The 21334-nt window shown below is 43.6% G+C and overlaps 1 protein-coding gene across 1 annotated transcript; it reads right to left on the minus strand.

The window, feature by feature from the left end:
* Positions 1-17314: 17314 nt before the first annotated feature.
* LOC120052754 (40S ribosomal protein S6) lies at positions 17315-20855 on the minus strand. The gene is made up of 6 exons (XM_038999848.1): positions 20762-20855; positions 19849-19980; positions 19180-19390; positions 18504-18650; positions 17713-17870; positions 17315-17446 (listed from the first exon to the last, which is right to left on the minus strand). The coding sequence occupies exons 1-6, from the start codon at positions 20765-20767 to the stop codon at positions 17351-17353; spliced, it is 750 nt and encodes a 249-aa protein (XP_038855776.1). The 5' UTR covers positions 20768-20855; the 3' UTR covers positions 17315-17350.
* Between the last annotated feature and the right edge of the window lie 479 nt (positions 20856-21334).

Here is a 21334-nt window from a genome sequence, read left to right on the forward strand (position 1 = left end):
CTGCATACGTCTTCCTCTAGATGTCAGTAAGCGGGGAGAATTTGAATGGAGTGGATTGCGCAATCTGGGGCCCTTTATAAGACCGTGGAACGGAAGTACCGTCCTTTTCAACGGTGCGCCTGACGCATGAAGACATCACAATGGCGTCCTGCAAACGCTTTCGTTTTAGTAGTTCTATATCTCCGGTCATGTTTTTATTCGTTATAGGTGTTAAAGACATCATAAGGTAGTTAATTTAAACCGACTTAGCAGTTTATTGCGATTTTCTGGGATTACTTTGTCATGCGCTTTCACGAGTTGGACACCTCTCCAGTTGGCGGCTAACATTATTGGCTATTTCGACCGGACAAGAGGACATCTTTCAACCCAAAGACGATTGTTCTGGAGAAAGGACACCTTGCCCAAGATTCTGATGGAAGCTCAGCTAATAGTAAGCAGTCTTTATGCTGTTAATTCGTACTTATGTTGACAAATGTCAGATAATAATTCCGCCATGAATTATGGTGCGGTCTCGCTTTAGCGCACGCTGTATGCTTGAAGTAACGTTAATTTTAAAAATGTAACCCAGCGATTGCATTAAGAACTAATTTGTCTTTCAATTGCTGTCCAACCTGTATTTTTTAGTCAAGTTTTGGAATAGATACTGATTAGAATAGGTGCCTCTTCAAAGATTTCTCCTGCCATTTTCTGGGCAGCTTTGCTACTTTTCTCATTGTATAACCACGATTTGTGCCGCTAAATATGCACATTTTCGAACAAACTCTATATGCATTGTGTAATATGATGTTATAGGAGTGTCATCTGAAGAATTCTGAGAAGGTTAGTGAAAAAATTTATATCTTTTGGTGGTTTATACGTAATCGCTATGTTTGGCTTGAATCAATGCTGTTGTGATGTTTGCTATTGTGGTATGCTAATATAACGCTATATTGTGTTTTCGCTGTAAAACACTTAGAAAATCTGAAATATTGTCTGGATTCACAAGATCTGTGTCTTTCAATTGCTGTACGCTGTGTATTTTTAAGAAATGTTTTATGATGAGTAATTAGGTAATACACGTTGCTCTCTGTAGTTATTCTAGTCGCTTTGGTGAGAGTTGTGATGGTGGCTGCAATGGTAAACTATGATTTATACCTGAAATATGCACATTTTTCTAACAAAACATATGCTATACAATAAATATGTTATCAGACTGTCATCTGATGAATTTGTTTCTTGGTTAGTGGCTATTTATATCTTTATTTGGTCGAATTTGTGATAGCTACTGATGGAGTAAAAAACTGGTGGAGTAAAAAAAGTGGTCTTTTGCTAACGTGGTTAGCTAATAGATTTACATATTGTGTCTTCCCTGTAAAACATTTTAAAAATCAGAAATGATGGCTGGATTCACAAGATGTGTATCTTTCATCTGGTGTCTTGGACTTGTGATTTAATGATATTTAGATGCTAGTATTTACTTGTGACGCTATGCTAGGCTATGCTAGTAGCTTTTCTACTGATGGGGGTGCTCCCGGATCCGGGTTTGGGAGGTGTTAGAGGTTATTTAACCAGGTAAGCTAGTTGAGAACAAATTCTCATTTACAACTGCGACCTGGCCAAGATAAAGCAAAGCAGTGCGACACAAACAGCAACACAGTTACACATGGAATAAACTAGCGTACAGTCAATAACACAATAGAAAAAAAGAAAGTCTATATACAGTGTGTGCAAATGGCGTGAGGAGGTAAGGCAATAAATATGCCATAGTAGCAAAGTGATTACAATTTAGCAGATTAACACTGGAGTGATAGATGAGCAGATGATGATGTGTAAGTAGTGAAACTGGTGTGTAAAAGAGCAGAAAAGTAAATAAAGACTATGGGGATGAGGTAGGTTGATTGGGTGGGCTATTTACAGATGGACTATGTATAGCTGCAGCGATTGGTTAGCTGCTCAGATAGCTGATGTTTAAAGTTAGTGAGGGAAATGTAAGTCTCCAGCTTCAACGATTTTTGCAATTCGTTCCAGTCACTGGCAGCAGAGAACTGGAAGGAAAGGCAGCCAAACGAGGTGTTGGCTTTGGGGATGACCAGTGAGATATACCTGCTGGAGCGCGTGCTACGGGTGAGTGTTGTTATCGTGACCAGTGAGCTGAGATAAGGCGGAGCTTTACCTAGCATAGACTTATAGATGACCTGGAGCCAGTGGGTCTGGCGACGAATATGTAGCGAGGGCCAGCCGACTAGAGCATACAGGTCGCAGTGGTGGGTGGTATAAGGGGTTTTGGTAACAACAGATGGCACTGTAATAGACTGAATCTAGTTTGCTGAGTAGAGTATTGGAAGGTATTTTGTAGATGACATCGCCGAAGTCGAGGATCGGTAGGATAGTCAGTTTTACTCGGGTTTGTTTGGCGGCGTGAGTGAAGGAGGCTTTGTTGCGAAATAGAAAGCCGATTCTAGATTTGAATTTGGATTGGAGATGTTTAATATGAGTCTGGAAGGAGAGTTTACAGTTTAGCCAGACACCTAGGTATTTGTAGTTGTCCACGTATTCTACTTCAGAACCATCCAGAGTAGTGATGCTAGTCGGGCGGGCGGGTGCGGGCAGCGAACGGTTGAAAAGAATGCATTTAGTTTTACTAGCGTTTAAAAGCAGTTGGATTCCACAGAAGGAGTGTTTTATGGCATTGAAGCTCGTTTGGAGGTTAGTTAGCACAGTGTCCAAAGAAGGGCCAGATGTATACAGAATGGTGTCGTCTGCGTGGAGGTGGATCAGAGAATCACCCGCAGAAAGAGCGAGATTGTTGATATACACAGAGAAAAGAGTCGGCCAGAGAATTGAACCCTGTGGTACCCCCATAGAGACTGCCAGAGGTCCGGACAACAGGCCCTCCGATTTGACACACTGAACTCTGTCTGCGAAGTAGTTGGTGAACCAGGCGAGGCAGTCATTTGAGAAACCAAGGCTATTGAGTCTGCCGATAAGAATACGGTGATTGACAGAGTCGAAAACCTTGGCCAGGTCGATGAAGATGGCTGCACAGTACTGTCTTTTATCGATGGCGGTTATGATATCGTTTAGTAACTTGAGCGTGGCTGAGGTGCACCCATTACCAGCTCGGAAACCGGATTGCACAGCGGAGAAGGTACGGTGGGATTCGAAATTATCAGTGATCTGTTTATTAACCTCTCTGCGCACAGATCCCTTTAGCGGGATCATTTTCCTAAACAACCGCTGAATTGCAGGGTGCCAAATTCAAAAATATTACTAAAAATATTTATAATCATGGAATCACAAGTGAAATATACCAAAACACAGCTTAGCTTGTTGTTAATCCACCTATCGTGTCAGATTTTGAAAATATGCTTTACACTCACAAACGCTTGGATTGCTTTCGCTGTATCAATCAATGCTAGAACAGCTAGCCTTAAATTAGCATGGTCACGAAAGTCAGAAAAGCAATACAATTAATCGCTTACCTTTGATAATCTTCGGATGTTTGTACTCACGAGACTCCCAGTTACACAATAAATGTTATTTTTGTTCGATAAAGATTAGCTTTATAACCAAAAATCGCTATTTGGTTTGCGCGTTATGTTCAGAAAACCACAAGCTCGTTCTGGTACTGAAGGGCAGACGAAAATTCCAAAAAGTATCCGTAATGTTCGTAGAAACATGTCAAAGGTTTTTTATAATCAATCCTCAGGTTGTTTTTAACATACATAATTGATCATATTTCAACCAGACGGTAAACTGTTAAATTCTACAGAGAAAATGTCGAGCAAAATCCCTCTTGCGCAGGAACCAATCAAAGGACACCTGGTCATCCACTGACACGTTTTGATTATTCTCGCTCATTTTTTCAAAATAAAAGCCTGAAACTGTCTAAAGCCTGGTCACAGCCTGAGGAAGCCATTGGAAAAGAAATCTGGTTGATACGCCTTTAAATGGAGAACGGGCAAGCAATGTAACAAGGATTTTTTTTTAAAGCACTTCCGGGTTGGAGTTCCTCCGGTTATCACCTGCAAATTCAGTTCTGTTATACTCACAGACAATATTTTGACAGTTTTGGAAACTTTTGAGTTTTCTATCCTAATCTGTCAATTATATGCATATTCTAATATCTGAGCCTGAGAAATAGTCTGTTTACCTTGGGAACGTTATTTTTCCAAATATAAAAATTCTGCCCCCTAGCTGAAAGAGGTTAACTTCGCTTTAGAAAGGCAGGGCAGGATGGATATAAGTCTATAACAGTTTGGGTCTAGAGTGTCACCCCCTTTGAAGAGGAGGATGACCGCGGCAGCTTTCCAATCTTTAGGGATCTCGGACGATACGAAAGAGGTTGAACAGACTGGTAATAGGGTTTGCAACAATGGCGGCGGATCATTTTAGAAAGAGAGGGTCCAGATTGTCTAGCCCAGCTGATTTGTACGGGTCCAGGTTTTGCAGCTCTTTCAGAACATCTGCTATCTGGATTTGGGTGAAGGAGAAGCTGGGGAGGCTCGGGCAAGTAGCTGCGGGGGGTGCGGAGCTGTTGGCCGGAGTTGGGGTAGCCAGGAGGAAAGCATGGCCAGCCGTGGAGAAATGCTTATTATATTTTTGATTATCATGGGTCCCCGGACCTTGATCCGCTTTGAGGATAACACAGTTCCACTGACACGGCCCGCTCCCAAGGACTGTGGGCTGACGTGAGTAAGACATTTAGGTATGTTAACCCTCGCAAGGCTGCCGGCCCAGACGGCATCCCTAGCCGCATCCTCAGAGCATGCGCTGACCAGCTGGCTGGAGTGTTTACAGACATATTCAATCTCTCCCCATCCCAGTCTGCTTCAAGCTGTCCCCACTTGCTTCAAGCTGTCCCCACTTGCTTCAAGATGCCCACCATTGTTCGTGCACCCAAGAAAGCAAAGGTAACTGAACTAAATTACTATCGCCCCATAGCACTCACTTCTGTCATCATGAAGTGCTTTGAGAGGCTAGTTAAGGATCATATCACATCTACCTTACCTGACACCCTAGACCCACTTCAATTTGCATACCGCCCCAATAGATCCACAAACGATGCAGCCTACAGAGAGGAGGTAAGGGTCCTGGCAGAGTGGTGCCAGGAAAATAACCTCTCCCTGAACGTCAACAAAACGAAGGAGCTGATCTTGGACTTCAGGAAACAGCAGAGGGAGCACGCCTCTATCCACATCGACGGGACCGCAGTGAAGTTGGAAAGCTTCAAGTTCCTCAGCATACACATCACTGACAATCTGAAATGGTCCACCCACACAGACAGTGTGATGAAGAAGGCGCAACAGCGCCTCTTCAACCTCAGGAGGCTGAAGAATTTTGGCTTGGCCTCTAAGACCCTCAGAAACCTTTACAGATGCACAATTGAGATTGTATCAACGCCTGGTACGGTAACTGCTCCGCCCGCAACCGCAGGGCTCTCCAGAGGGTGGTGCAGTCTGCCCAACGCATCACCGGAAGCACACTGACTGCCCTTCAGGACACCTACAGCACCCGATGTCACAGGAAGGCCTAAAAGATCATCAAGGACATCGACCACCTGAGCCACGGCCTGTTCACCCCGCAACCATCCAGAAGGCGAGGTCAGTACAGGTGTATCAAAGCTGGTACCGAGAGACTGAAAAACAGCTTCTATCTCAAGGCCATCAGACTGTTAAATAGCCATCACTAGCCGGTTACCACCCGATTACGCAACCCTGCAACTTAGATGCTGCTGCCCCATATACATAAGCATGGAATCACTCGTCACTTGAATAATGGAACACTAGTCACTTTAATAATGTTTACATACTGCTTTACTCATTTCATATGTATATACTGTATTCTATTCTAATGTATTTTAGTCAATACCATTCCAACATTGCTCGTCCTAATATTTATTAATTCCATTCTTCTGCTTTTAGATCTGTGTGTATTGTTAGATACTACTGCACTGTTGGAGCTAGGAACACAAGCATTTCGCTACAGCCGCAATAACATCTGCTAAATATGTGTATGTGACCAATAAAATTAGATTTGAACTGAACCTGCAACTAATCAACTCAACAACGGAACTCCCTACAAGCAGTGGATCTAGTGAGTACAATGTAAACATGTAGTGAAGGATTCCTTGTCATATTTTGAGTGTGTGTTTGTGTGTGTTTGTTGTTCTGACAATGATGGCTAACAGTGTTTCTACACGATACGTAGAAAGCACGTCTCTATCCATATCGACGGGACTGAGGGTGAAATTCTCCTCTGACACCACTGATGATTAGATCAGAGACATGGTCTTACAGCAGATCAGAGTCACTGAGACAGGTTTATACTCGGCTAACAACATTATTGAATATTGTGATTTGTTACTTGTCATGTTTTTTTGGTGGACCCTGGGCAGAGTAGCTGATGCTTCTGCAAAAGCTAATGGTCATCCAAATAAATAAACTATATGAAGTGAGCTCATCGTGAATAATGAGTGAGAAAGTTAGACGCAGATATCATACCCCCAAGACGTGATAACCTCTCACCATTACAATAACAGGGGAGGTTAGCATTTTTGGGGGTATGATATTTGTGCGTCTAACTTTCTCACTCATTATTCAGAATTCATTCAGGATTATCCGTAATCATGGTAGAATCCAAATTAATGTAGAAGTGTTTTAGAAACATTCTATTCTTATTTCCAATAAAAGTGACTCCAAAATGGCATTATTTACCATTAATTTCTGTTGGGCACAGAATAATCTGAAACAAAACAAACATCAAATGAGTCACAAGCTTGATGTAGTCATTGTGTACTATGAATATGGGACCCAATACTTAACTTTTTACTACTCTAATTTAAGTAAATTTGTCCCAATACTTTTGATCCCCTAAAATGGGGGAGGGAATTTCAAAACGATTCACCCGATGTGTAACTGTCCCAATACTTTTGGAGCTTACTGTAGATAAATAATGAGGCTTGAAGATGGAGAAAAGAGGGAGGATACGTAATAGTGAACGAGAGATCTGTAAGTGTATTCAATTTCACTAAAGCTTTATTCATAGTGTACTTGACATGGCTGCCACAACTGAAAACAATTGAACAGTGTAGCAATACTTTCAGCACTGTAGGTGTAGCGTGGTTCGTTCTGCGTTGTGTAATTTTAGTTAGGACGCTGCCACAACTGACGGTCTGCTCGTTGAAATCTTTTTATTTGCCCTACACACGAAGAGACAACACACATGTTACCCTTGGCGCAGTCACAGCTCTCGGGCACCTTGCTAGCCGAAGGTCAAGCAAAAGAGAGCGATATTGGTCCTTGTGTGCAATTTGGTGCGTAATCTAGGGGAACAACATCACACTGCTACATTCACCCCCACTGTTTTACACTAGATTATAGGCACAAAACAAAAACACATTACCTCGAAGGTAACAAAGCAAAGAAAGAAAAAAAAAATTCACACCCACAGGGCGACAGAGTAACCCAGTGTAGTCCCTTAATTCTAGACCCACAAATGGTCGATCAGCTGAAAAGCTATCCCGCGAAGGATTAGGAAAAATAAGGGGTAGCTAATCCCTTATTCAACCGTATACGAAAAATGCCATATACATTTTATGCCGATGGACTACACACAAAGTTACATGAATTGTCAAATATATTAGACAAACCCACAAATCATTCTAAGACATGCTTAGATTCCTACATATATATATATATACATAAAAAAAAGAAAAGGTAGGCAATATCCTACCGTCACTGAGAAACCAAGAACTGTTTCATTTCCTGTGTAGACATAGTTTGGATTAGCCTATCCACTGGCTTAATAAATCTACCTAGTCTAGTCCGAACACCCTCACCCACAAACCTAGCAGGAATGTCACAGATAGCACTAACCCTGCTCAGAGGTCTAACCTCAGGATGGGGAGTACTACAGATCCGCATCTCCGGAGCCAGCACACTTTCAGTTACCGACTCAACACTAGTAGTGTCAGACGACTGATCAGAATCCTGGTAGATTGTCACAGACCACACTGACGAAGCATCTTCAACCAAGGTAACATCATCCACACTGAATGGAGTTTCGCAATCAGAACTCTTGTAGGCTTCGGGGATATCTCTCTGGTCCACTTCTGCTGAGCACACCTCACTTAAGGGGACTTCATACGGTTGTTCCACCTCACTTCCATCCGCTGGAACTTCACCCTCCTCTTGGAGTATCCTCCCAGAAGACTCAGGAAGGCCTGCTACCCAGTGGACAGTCCTGGCGTCACTCCCATCCATTTGGCTGGACTTTGCAGACATCTCAGAGATCACGTCACCACTCGATAGAGATCCATGACCCTCAGGTTCCTCCCACGAAGGTAAAGGCAGAAAGTTGACTGGCATAATCAGGTTCCTATGCACAGTTTTGATGCGTCCAGTGGTAGGGTGTTGGATCCGATATGTGTTCAGTGAGCTGTTCTTTGCAACCACTATGTACACCACACTCTCCCAGCGATCAGCCAGTTTCTTCTTGCCCCTCTCCCCCTTGTTAGCAAGTAGAACTCTATCTCCCTTCTGCACCGAGTGACCCTTAGACCGTCTGTTGTAGACCTCGGCTTGTCTCTTTTGTTGCTTACTGGCATGCTGCTGGGCCAATGTCATGGCCTCTCTCAGATCCTCACCCAGAGACTGGACATATTTATCCACATCTACTGTGTCCCCATCCAACAGCACACTTTCAAACATAACATCTACCGGCAACCTAGGGGTGCGTCCGAACATCAAGAAGAAGGGTGGAAACCCAGTAGTCTCATGAACAGTGCAGTTATAGGAGAATGTCAATGTGTTCAACATCTGAGGCCATTTAGCCTTAGACCTAGCTGGCAGAGCTCTAATCATCCCACCCAGTGTGCGATTCAGACGTTCTGCTTGACCGTTACCCATGGGATGATAAGGTGTGGTGTGGGACTTTTCAACACCAGATAACTGAAGTAATTCTGCAATAAGTAAACTCTCAAAGTTAGCACCCCTGTCAGAATGGATGCAATCAGCGAACCCATAAATGCAGAAGAAATTATTCCAGAGAACACGAGCAACAGTCTTAGCAGACTGGTTTGGACATGGATACGCACAGGCCAGCTTAGTAAAGTGATCAGTCACTACTAACACATCAATAGACTTGTTGTTTGAATCTTCTGCAGTCCAGAAATCAATACACACAAGTTCTAAAGGTGCCGTTGTCACAATGGAGACAAGTGGAGCTCTTGCTTCAGGCTCAGGTGCTTTACTCAACACACATCTCTTACAGTGGGCCACGTACTCCTTGACATCCTTCTCCATAGATTCCCAGTAAAACCGCTGTCTCGTGAGCCACAATGTGCGCTGCTGACCCTGATGACCAGCATCATCATGAACTCCCTTCAACACAAGGCCTCTCAAAGACACAGGTACGACATACTGGAATATTTTCTTCTTACTCACTGGGTGTTTTGAGACACGATACAGAATCCCTAACCGCGTGGTGAGTTTCCCCCACTGTCTTAGAGTATAAACTGTTTCTTTAGCTTCAAAGACTCGCTCTCTCCTAGATGGGCGCCGGCCTCTATCTACAAAGAACATGACTCTGCTGATGATAGGATCCAGTGACTGGTTATCATACAGCTCCTTGTGTGTAAGGACAGGTAAAGGGCTCTGACCCATGGACATCAACTTCTCAAGATGCTGCACATGTGAAACGGCCCTCACTGTGGCACCATCATCCCATCGGCGATGGGCATGGAGGACAGCAGACACCTCTTCACAGGAAACCAACCCACTGACATCGTCTCCAGCTCTACTCAACTCACTCCCAGGAGCCATAGACGTTCCACAGCCAGCCTCGGGCTGCTCACAGGAGAGACGGAACATGTCTTGTACATCATCCAGTCGAAGACCTCTGGCTTCCTCCAGCAGGACATCATATGGAATTCTTGTCAGTCGGTGCAGAACTTTGGAGCGGACAAATGGCTCTCTGCTCAAAGCAAAACTGGATATCAAAATCAAAAGGTGCCAGCTTTGCAACCCATCTCTGCTCACATGCATCAAGTCTCGGCTTTGTAAGAATATATTTGAGTGGATTGTTGTCGGTCCACACCGTAAACTTATGCCCTCGCAGCCAATGGCTGAACTTATCATGAATGGCCCATTTCATGGCTAGAAATTCCAGCCGGTGAGCAGGATACTTGGATTGTGCATGATCAAGAGATTTACTAGCAAAAGCTATTGGCCTGGCTATGGCCTTCCCATCTTGCACTTGGGATAGTACAGCTCCCAAACCACTAGTAGATGCATCAACAGAAAGCAAAAATGGCTGAGAAAAATCTGGATGAGCCAGCAGTGCCTGGTCAACTAGTGCTGCTTTCAAAGCTTCAAAAGCGAGTTGACACTCGGCAGTCCAGTCTGCAGCAGTGAGCCTGCGAGAGGGACCAGGCCTCTTTCTGCCCTTGCCTCTCCTAGGCTTCTTCTGACCTGTAGTCAGCTGAAACAATGGCCTAGCAACCATGGAACAATTCTCAATGTAGTGTTGATAGTATACTACCATACCAAGGAAAGAACGGATTTTGCTAGGAGATGGAGTGACACCATCAGCTTCCATCATCTCACTCTGTCACATTCAAAATGGTTTGAACCTTAGCAGGATCAGTGGCTACGCCCTCCTGAGAAATGATGTGGCCCAAAAACTTAACAGACCTCCTCAAAAACTTGCACTTAGACGGAGACAGTTTAAGATTGTGCTCCTGCAACCGCTGGAAAACCATCTCGAGTCTCTGCAGACTCTCTTCCTCCGTCTTAGCAAAAACCATCAGATCATCCAAATAGCAAAGGAGACTTAGAAAGTTTTGGTCCCCAAAGATGGTCAGCATCATTCTCATAAAAGTAGCTGGGCTGTTGCAAAGGCCCTGAGGCAAACGATTGTACTCGTGCAGACCTAAAGGAGAGGAAAAGGCAGTGTATTTCTTATCCTCTTCATGCAGTGGCACATTGTAGTACCCAGATGTCAAGTCCATTGTGCTGAAGAAGGCATTACCTCCCAGCGCCGCCAGTACATCAGCCTGATGAGGCAGGGGATGAGCATCCTTCACTGTGCGGGCGTTTAACCATCTAAAGTCAGTACATAGACGCAAGTCCCCATTCTTTTTCCATACCAGCACCAATGGTGAGGCATACTCGCTGCTGGATTTTCTGACGATTTCCTTTTCCTCCATATCATCCAGTGTTTCCCTGAGTTTTTGGTAATCAGCTGGAGAAAGCCTACGATAAGGTAATCGAAATGGGCGGTCATCAGTCAGCCGTATGCGATGGCAGAACTCTTTTGCCTCTCCACAATCCAGGCTATGTCTAGAGAACACCGTGTCATACTTCTCAATTAAACCGACAAGTTTGTCTTTCCAGAACTGTGAGACTGGACACTCCTCAACAGACAGGCCTTGAAGTCCAAGATTGCTCAGTGTACTGTTGCCATTAACTACACTGCCACCAACTGAACTCTTGGCTGTAAGACTGCCATGTGAGCTGTCACATTGTACTTTTGCCACGTTCTGGTAAGCAGCTTGCTGCTTGACATCATCAAAATCCTCCAATGCAATACAAGGGTACACATCTGCCACTTTAGCATTTCGTCTCAGGGTAACTGGCGAAGTTGTTGGATTCACAATCTTCACAGGGAGCCATCCATCCCCCCACAGAGGCGTAACTACTCTCCCTACTAGTATGTGTCGATTCACACAACGAGACGTGCTGGGCTCGACAACAACAGTACTGCACACAGAGTTTTGTCTTTGGGGGTAAGCGGCCCCACACCAGATGCTCACTCATGGGTTGGAGCGTTACTGCCCTCTTCAACTTAATGGTGCCCACTTTATCTGGGATGGAGTCTCCTCTCCATCTCTCCAGATTTGATAGGAGACGCAGGAACTGGCTGTCCTCACACTGGCCAGAGGGACCTGGCGTACCCACCACCCGCCAGTAGCTGTCATTTGATTTGAACTGTCTAATCAGAGACTTCAACACGTTAGTGCCAACAATGAGTTCATCAACCTGCCCATCTACAATAAGCGCTGGGACTACATAACTGAAGCCATAAAGCTGTAGTTTCAAGTCACACATGCCCACTGGGCTAGTTTGCGTCCCACCACAACCCACCAGTATGATGTCTGAAGGAGCTAGAAAGTTCCCCTCTACCACTCCTGCCTCCCTCAACCGAGGTACAATATCTGCGCGCAGAGTAGTAGCCATGGACCCACTATCTAACATCCCCTTCAGCTCAACTTTATCCTGTACTAGCACGGTGGTGTAAAACAAACTGTCATTCTGAGAAATTCTCATTGTGTTCTGAAAAATTACTGTGTTGTTCTTGGGTACTGACTCACAAAAATAAGAATAAACAGATTGGATATCATCATCAGTGGAGGAAAAATTAGACTGCCTCACATTGCCCTCCTCAGAATGGAGGCTTTCTAGTTTTCCTGAGACCTGCCAGTCTGTCCACATACAGGGCTCTTTCGCTTCCCAGTCTCACTACAGTCAAAGCTCATGTGGCCAGGAGAGAAGCACTTGAAACACAGCTGGTGCATCTGACAGTGAGCTTTGGTCCAGTGATTAGTGCTTCCACAGACAGCGCACTCACGCTCACGTTTGGGGAACTGTTTACGGGGCCCTCTGTTCACAGACTGAGTATTGCTGACAAGAGCCTTCTCTAGCATACTCAAAACTTTCTCTAATGTCCCACCCTCAGATACAGATTGGGCCTGTTCTGGTTCACGGCCACATCGAGAAAAAGATGACACATTAGGTCTGCTCTCAGGATCCACTTCCTCCTGGGGGGAGTCGAAGACAGCAGCCACCTGCTGTGAAAGTTGTGTTCTACATGCTTTACGCTCCCTTAACAGTTCATCCAAACGATCCTGTACCTCACTGGCTGTCCAGTCACGAAGGGGTTTGCATTTGAACACTTGGGCCAACTCTTTCAGGACAGTTCTGTACAAACATGACTGCCAACTCTGAGCACTGATTGGGCAAGGTTCTACCCTCACTTACAAGGTACTGTTCAGCTGCCTCTGCAGCTTTGTTAAGCCTAATCCAGAAATCTAGTGAACCCTCATTAGCATATGGTCTCATTGAATAGAAATCAGCTAATGGCATACCTGAGTAGACAGTATCCCCAAAGTGTTGCTTGAGAACACTGAACACTGCCTTAACATCTGTGACAACAGGGTTGTTACGCATCCAGACTTTGGTCACATCCCGTGCCCTCCCCATGAGCCTAGACATCACCTCCCCAACAGTCTCAGACCCAGTGTAACCCCTCTTCTCTAGGTAGACTCCCATTAGCTCCTCCCACTCCAGGACAGAGTACTTATCTGAGCCATCACCCCTGAAGAAAGGTGGAGCACTAACCTCTGACTTCACAACCAGATTCAGCTTGGACGCATCAATAAAAGTTGACCCACATTGTTCAGGCAGGGGAAACTGCTGGGATTGGTCAGGGGAATGGGCAGGAGAAAGACTTGAAGCCCCAGGCTGCAGTAAACTCGCTCTGATAGATTCTCCTATCTCTGAACCAATCTGCTTAATAAGGTCACTAAGCTGACTCGGTGTCCCATTATTACTGAGGACTGGGGACAATGGTACATCAAGCGACAGAGGTGGGATACCCTGGTCAGGTGGAGTAAACAGCCTACCCCTCCCAGTGCTTGTAAACTCAGGACTAGCAGCCACTCTACTCCCAGGAGCTGACTGTACCAATGGTGTAAATGCATGGACACCCCTCCCTCTACCCACACTAACCACACCAAAATCCCCAGCATAACTCATTTTATGGACTTGAGTCTTCCATGGCTCAATAGAGAACTAAACTACAATGTAATTTACTGCATACAAATACAAAAAAAATGCAATAAACAAATTCCCTCAAAACATGCAAATAAACACCAATACAATTATCTAGTGAATATGCTACATTCACCTTCACTATTTACAGTATACATTCACTTATAGCAAACCATCAACAAATGCGCATGCGCGGGTCGCGCATCTCCTCCACATGCACAGCTCCGGTGGTCAGCTTGAGCTAACCAGTCGGCAGGTCGCGGCACCAGTTTGTAGCGTGGTTCGTTCTGCGTTGTGTAATTTTAGTTAGGACGCTGCCACAACTGACGGTCTGCTCGTTGAAATCTTTTTATTTGCCCTGCACACGAAGAGACAACACACATGTTACCCTTGGAGCAGGCACAGCTCTCGGGCACCTTGCTGCACACGAAGAGACAACACACATGTTACCCTTGGCGCAGTCACAGCTCTCGGGCACCTTGCTAGCCGAAGGTCAAGCAAAAGAGAGCGATAAAGGGGTATGGAAATACAGATAACCCGCGATGGGCCAAACCAAAATATACAACTTTTACAATCACATGTATGTACAATATTGGTATGAAAAAGTGTTTGTACACCAAATAAAAACATTAGCTATGCAGCTGTAATTAAATAAAAAAATTACACTGAATTATTATTATTATTATCAAATTATTAACATCCCCTCTTGACCTGGCCTATTTGAATTGGTCCTTGTGTGCAATTTGGTGCGTAATCTAGGGGAACAACATCACACTGCTACATAGGCATGTACAGAATATTCTGCATAATAGTCTTGCACTGACATTTCAACCACTGTGTCCTCATTCCAGTTTCGTGAAGAACTGATCAGACAAGGAACGCCAAGTGACATCACACTAGGCCTTAGAGCCGATCGGACACGAGAGATAGGGGAGGAAGTGTAATCCGAGGGAGGTGGGAAAAGTATATACCCTTTCATACTTGAGTAAAAGTAAAGATACCTTAATAGGACATGACTCAAGTAAAAGTGAAAATCAACCATTTAAAATACTATTTGGGTAGAAGTCTAAAAGTATATGGTTTCAAATGTACTTAAGTATCAAAGTAAATGCTATCAAATTCCGGCTCGATTTTTTTATTTTATTTACGGACAGCCATCCCCACCACCAGAACAGAGGCAGTAGGGATGACCGCGTGTTATCTTACTAAGTGCATGAATTGGACCATTTTGTTGTCCTGCCTGAGCATTCCAAATGTAATGAGTACTTTTGTGTGTCAGGGATTTTTTTATCCCATTCAAGTCATGGTAATGATATTAGCATTTTTTGCGCATCATGCTCAAATTATCTGTGAGCTCCACAAATAATTGTAGATACTTTCAGGTCATTTGTACATGTTGCGTGAAAAATGCAATTATTGCAACTACAATTATTTGTGGTACCATTGGTACCATGACTTGAATGGGATTTGTGCTACAAATGCTAAAATGTTAGCATTTGGAAACAGTGCCATGTAAATAAAACCAAAGCATGGCTTGCTGGCATACCTTACAGGGTAAAGAAAGCAATGTGTCAATGTAACGTGTGCGCTGAGAGTCTGGAATCAAGTTCAGGGAGGGAATATTTAATAAATAAATGGAACATAATACAAAACACGAAACAATGCACAGATATGAAACAGAAACAATAACGCCCGGGGAAGAAACCAAAGGGAGTGACATATAGAAGGTAATCAGGCAGGTGATGGAGTCCAGCTGAGTCTGAGGCATTGATGTGCGTAACGATGGTGACAGGTGTGAGAAATATTGAGCAGCCAGGTAACCTAGAGCGCCGGAGAGGGAGTATACGTGACAGTAATTTTGCAATTTAGGTGAACTATCCCTTGACATTTTTATACATGAGATATCGGGGACGTAGGTCGGGGTGCCTTGTAAGAATCCGATGGTGAGTGGGTAATCTGCCTCTACCATCAGTCCTATTAGCCAACGTACAATCATTGGATGACAAAATAGATGAGATATCCTACTAACGGGACATTAAAAACTGTAATATCTTGTTTCCCCGAGTCGTGGCTGAACGGCCACATGGATAAAATACAACTTGTGGGGTTTTACGCTCCATCGGCAAGATAGAACAGCTGCCTCCGGTAAGACAAGGGGTGGCGGTCTGTGTATATTTGTAAACAACAGCTGGTGCACAAAATCTAATATTAAGGCCTCTTTAAGTACCATTTTTTTTACATTTTTGCAAAACTACATACCCAAATCTAACTGCCTGTAGCTCAGAACCTGAAGCAAGGATATGTATATTCTTGATACCGTTTGAAAGGAAACAATTTGAAGTTTGGAAATGTGAAATAAATGTAGGAGAATATAACACATTAGATCTGGTAAAAGATAATACTTTTAATTTTGAAAGGCCACAATGTATTATTCCAGTTTAGGTGGAATTTAGATTTTAGCCACTAGCTGCCAGCAGTGTATGTGCAAAGTTTTAGACTGATTCAATGAACCATTGCATTTCTGTTCAATGTTGTATCAAATCTGCCCAAATGTGCCTAATTAGTTTATTGATACATTTTCAAGTTCACTCTCCTCAAACAATAGCATGGTATTCTTTCACTGTAATAGCTACTGTATATTGGACAGTGCAGTTAGATTAACAAGAATTTAAGCTTTCTGCCCATATCAGAAATGTCTATGTCCTGGGAAATGTTCTTGTTACTTACAACCTCATGCTAATCACATTAGCACACGTTAGCTAAACTGTCCCATAGAGATTAAATAAGTGTTGAGGTTTTGCTCGCCTGATGTAGAGTATCTCATTATAAGTTGTAGACCACACTATTTACCAAGAGAGTTTATCTATATTTTTCGTAGCTGTCTATTTAGCAAGTGCTGAACTTTCTCACTTTATAGACAATATGTCTTACTGTGGACCGATGAACATAAAGGCTTTTAGAGATACTTTAGTAACCCTTTCCAGCTTTACACAAGTCAACAAATCTTAATCTTGGGTCTTCTGAGAACTCGTGTTCAAGGCATGGTTCACATCAGGCAATACTTCTTGTGAATAGCATACTCACATTTTGTGAGTTTTTAATAGGGCAGGGCAGCTCTAACCAACATCTCCAATCTCATCTCATTGATTGGACTCCAGGTTAGCCGACTCCTGACGCCAATTAGTTTTGGAGAAGTCATTAGCCCAGGGGTTCACATACTTTTTCAACCTACACTGAATGTTTAAAGTATGTATTCAATATAGACAACAAAAAAAACAGTAATTAGTTTAAGCACAGTCTATTGTTGCGACCTAGAGGAAGATCAGATCCCATTGTGACCAATTTATGTAGAAATCCAGGTAATTCCAAAAGGTTCATACTTTTTCTTGGGAGCCATGGAGCCTCTTATGGACGTGAAAATGATCAATATAAATACAACCAGGATGTTTGTTTCAGACATGGACATTATTTTAGATGTACGAAACAATAAAAACACCAGTAACAGCATTTCAGCAAACCATTTAATTCAATTCCACATTTCACTTCTGGCTGGACTCAGATTTGGATGTGGAGGCCCGAAGGGAGGAGAGACGGCGCCTTTTGGCGATCTGTTCCTGGCGCTTCTCCTTAGCCTCCTGCAAACAAGGATGAGATTTGTTAGTCTTACAAGTTACTCAAATGGCAAAATTGTTCACGTCATTGGGGATGTTATACCTATGGACATTTTTAATGAATTATAAAATAATATTACGAGTCAACTTGCAATCATACATCAACTCGCTTGCAATCGTTGGAATGAAATGAATGGTATTCACAACATTCATGGCAATTCATTACACAGAATACATAATGACTCATATTACAGCCAAATGCCTAAGTAGTGCCTAAGTCCCTTCAGTACCTTCATCCTCTTGGCCAGCAGCTTGGCGTACTCGGAAGCCTCTTCCTTGTTCTTCTGAGTGCGCTGTTTCTTAAGGGCAATGCGGCGGCGCTTGTGCTGCAGCACACGGGGTGTCACCAGCCTCTGGATCCTGGGAGCCTTGGTCCTGGGCTTCTTACCTGGAAAAGACGAGGTGTTACCAGTGGCATTTACTACAAAGTGTGTGCACATGGGAAAATAGTTAAGGTTTCAATGTTTATGAAATGTATGAAGATCTTAGTGATTGAGAGTTGTAGCCGTTGTTCATTCTAGCCAGTATACCGAATGTTTTATAGTTGATACATTTTGTGTGTATCAACTCATTTGGCCTGCCAATGTTCACATGAAAGAAATGTCCCATTCATTCAAAATGTCCCACACAAAACTATAAGTTGCCTCAAATGAGATTTTAGCAAATCTACTTATTGGGAGAGCATTGCAGTTCAACCAGCCATGGTCAGAGGGTCAGGTTGCATCTGGTAAAGCAGCTCTACAGTTTCTGTAGCACAACACTGTCCCCCCTTTGAGGCTACAGATCAGCCAGAAAGGGTCTACTAAGGTGTGCCAGAGCAAGTGGTTACCATCATTACAACTCCATACCTTTCTTGTCTACTGGTGTGCCAGACAATAACTTTTGCACAATTTGGCAAGCAGAAATATTAGAAGTTTAAAAAAATTCAATCATGCTGTCAAGAGTTTACAAGTGCTGGTGTGCTAAGCTTGTTACCAATCCATTCATTAACAGGACCATTTAGAAGCAGTGTTGGCCTCACCTTCTTTAGTCAGGGGTCTCCTCACAACATACTGCCTGACATCATCCTCCTTGGCCAGGTTGAAGAGCTTGCGGATCTTACTGGCCCTCTTGGGTCCCAAGCGGCGGGGCACAGTGCTGTCGGTCAGGCCGGGGATGTCCTTCTCACCTGGAAGATGGAGCAAAAAGGTGTCAGGCCACTAGATTTAAAACAGTCTATACAGAAATCACCACCCAAATGGTTAACCACATCCAAGCGGTGGCAGCGGGAGCAGAACAGCACTGAGGATGTTCAAGTTGTTTTCAAAGGTATAGAGTCTTGAAACATGCACGTCTTGTTTTCCTTAATAGGTTTTGTAAATTTGTATACGGTATATTGTGTGTTCAATAAATTTATGCAGGACTCATCTTAAAAAAATAAGACCCTAGTCTCAGTAGGACTTCCCTGTGAAAATGACGGTTAAATAATACATTTTTAAAAATATGACCTTTCAAAATAACCCAATGTTAAACGGGGAAAGGATTGGGAGAGCATTGCAGTTCAACCAGCCATGGTCAGAGGGTCAGGTTGCATCTGGTAAAGCAGCTCTACAGTTTCTGTAGCACAACACTGTCCCCCCTTTGAGGCTACAGATCAGCCAGAAAGGGTCTACTAAGGTGTGCCAGATCAAGTGGTTACCATCATTACAACGCCATACCTTTCTTGATGATAACCAAGTTCAGCACGCTGAGGTTGGCATCAACGATGCAGCCACGGACAGACTTGCGTTTGCGCTCTCCTGTCCTACGGGGGCGGTAACAGGAATGGCCCTTGGCAAGCAGCAAGCGCACACGACCATGGGTCAGCACACCCTGCTTCATGGGGAAGCCCTGCTTGTCGTTGCCTCCGCTGATGCGCACCATGTAGCCCTGGGAGAGATGAGAGCCAAGATTAAGTAAGAAAACCTTGCTCTATACAAGGACATGTTGATCACACAAGTAAGACATTTGTTCAGTGAAAGGTTTGGAAGAGCAATGCAGTTCAACCAGCCATGGTCAGAGGGTAAGGTTGCATCTGGTAAAGCAGATATGCAGTTTCTGTAGCACAACACTGTTCCCCCTACAGACCAGCCAGGAAAGGTCTACTAAGTTGTGTGAGATCATGTTGAGTTGAACACGAGCAGTATCAACATTCTGTTTCAAGGCACACTGGCATCCAAGGCATTAAATGGACTATTCCAAAATTACCCAACACTATAGTCAATGAGCTTGGCGTAAATAGTGAAGACTACATTCACTTGAGTTTGAGACTAACTAATTTAACTATTTTTTAAAAATTGCCTGCAGGATCTGAAAACTGAGCAGCTTTCTTAGTGACTGCAGCTTACCTTCCACTCATCTCCCAGGGGATCAGCGGCCACCTCTGTGGCCATACGCTTCTCGTAGAAGGTTCGCAACTTGCGCTCATCATCCACTTCAATCAGCTTTTGACAGCCAGTGGCAGGAAACGAGATATTCAGCTGAGAGAGACATATATAGATCAGTGTGTTGTAGATTGACCAGCTGTAGCAAGCTCTCCTAGTTGAGAAGGCCTTAGCAATGTACATCAGGCAGATTGCTTGCTAGACGATCACCTTGCACCTACGCTACAGGATGCATGTTGATTTTGTTGCTAGCTAGCTAGTTAGCTATGGCTGGCAACGTTACTAAGTAAACCTGAAAACATATCTGCCTCCTGAGAGAAATGTGCATGTCTTGCCGGGCGTCATTCAAAGAACCGCAATAACGTATCCTCTGCTGTTCTTGGGGGGTACGAATATTATTATATTTCGCCAATCAGTTGCACGTTTGTTAATCGCAACGTAGTCATCCTCAAGGCCGCTTCCAGCCAGCTTGCTTCACTGTAGTTAACCAATATCGGAAGCAAGCTGGCTGGAAGCGGCCTTGAGGATGACTACGTTGCGATTAACAAACGTGCAACTGATTGGCGAAATATAATAATATTCGTACCCCCCAAGAACAGCAGAGGATACGTTATTGCGGTTCTTTGAATGACGCCCGGCAAGACATGCACATTTCTCTCAGGAGGCAGACATGTTTTCAGGTTTACTTAGTAACGTTGCCAGCCATAGCTAACTAGCTAGCTAGCAACAAAATCAACATGCATCCTAAAATACAATGCAATATCTGACTAAACAAGATACCGTTTTATAATATTGTAATAAACTACTTCAATACGGACTGGACATTAACAAGGATAGATATGTTATTTGAAAGATAAGTTGAATTGAATTCTCTTACCTTCATTTTGTAAAACTGCCTCGATAACAGTCTGCCACCGAAAAGAGAGCGGATGTCCGCCTTGCTGTCTCACATAGGCATCATACGCTATCGCGATAACACGTGGTGTTAGTTACAATGTTGCCTTTTTCTCATAAGAATCTTTCATCAGCATTTAAAACTGCATGCACAAATGTAATGGAAACATTCCGTTTAATACTCCTAAATGAAACATGTAATTATAAAAAAAATGTCACTGAACCTGGTCTCTAATATCCCCATATTCCCCTCCAATGACAGTATAAACAAGGTATTCGTCTTTCTTTATTGTCAACTATTTCAATATGCTGTAATTCACTACATATGTGATTTCATAATTTTTGTCTGTCTGTAAAAGTATACTTGTGCATCATCACGCATGTGTTACAATTTGTTGCTGTATTCAAGGGTAGGCCTACTTGAGATTACACCACACTTCAGTGCCAGAAACATGGGAGGGAAAGGTAGATTTATGGAGTAATGGGGTGGAAGAGCCAAGATTGAGTGAAATGCTAAGGAAATCTTCAGGGGGTGTAGTATTTAACTATGTATTTC

The sequence above is a fragment of the Salvelinus namaycush genome, chromosome 8 (genome assembly GCF_016432855.1).
Source record: "Salvelinus namaycush isolate Seneca chromosome 8, SaNama_1.0, whole genome shotgun sequence".
In the NCBI taxonomy this organism is placed as follows: domain Eukaryota; kingdom Metazoa; phylum Chordata; class Actinopteri; order Salmoniformes; family Salmonidae; genus Salvelinus; species Salvelinus namaycush.

What these genes read in the sequence shown, in the direction of transcription:
- LOC120052754 (XM_038999848.1), bottom strand. An exon ending in CTTGGTTATCATCAAGAAAG is followed by an intron (nt 18,651 to 19,179) that starts GTATGGCGTTGT and finishes TCCATCTTCCAG; the next exon opens with GTGAGAAGGACATCCCCGGC. An exon ending in GAGACCCCTGACTAAAGAAG is followed by an intron (nt 17,871 to 18,503) that starts GTGAGGCCAACA and finishes CGTCTTTTCCAG; the next exon opens with GTAAGAAGCCCAGGACCAAG.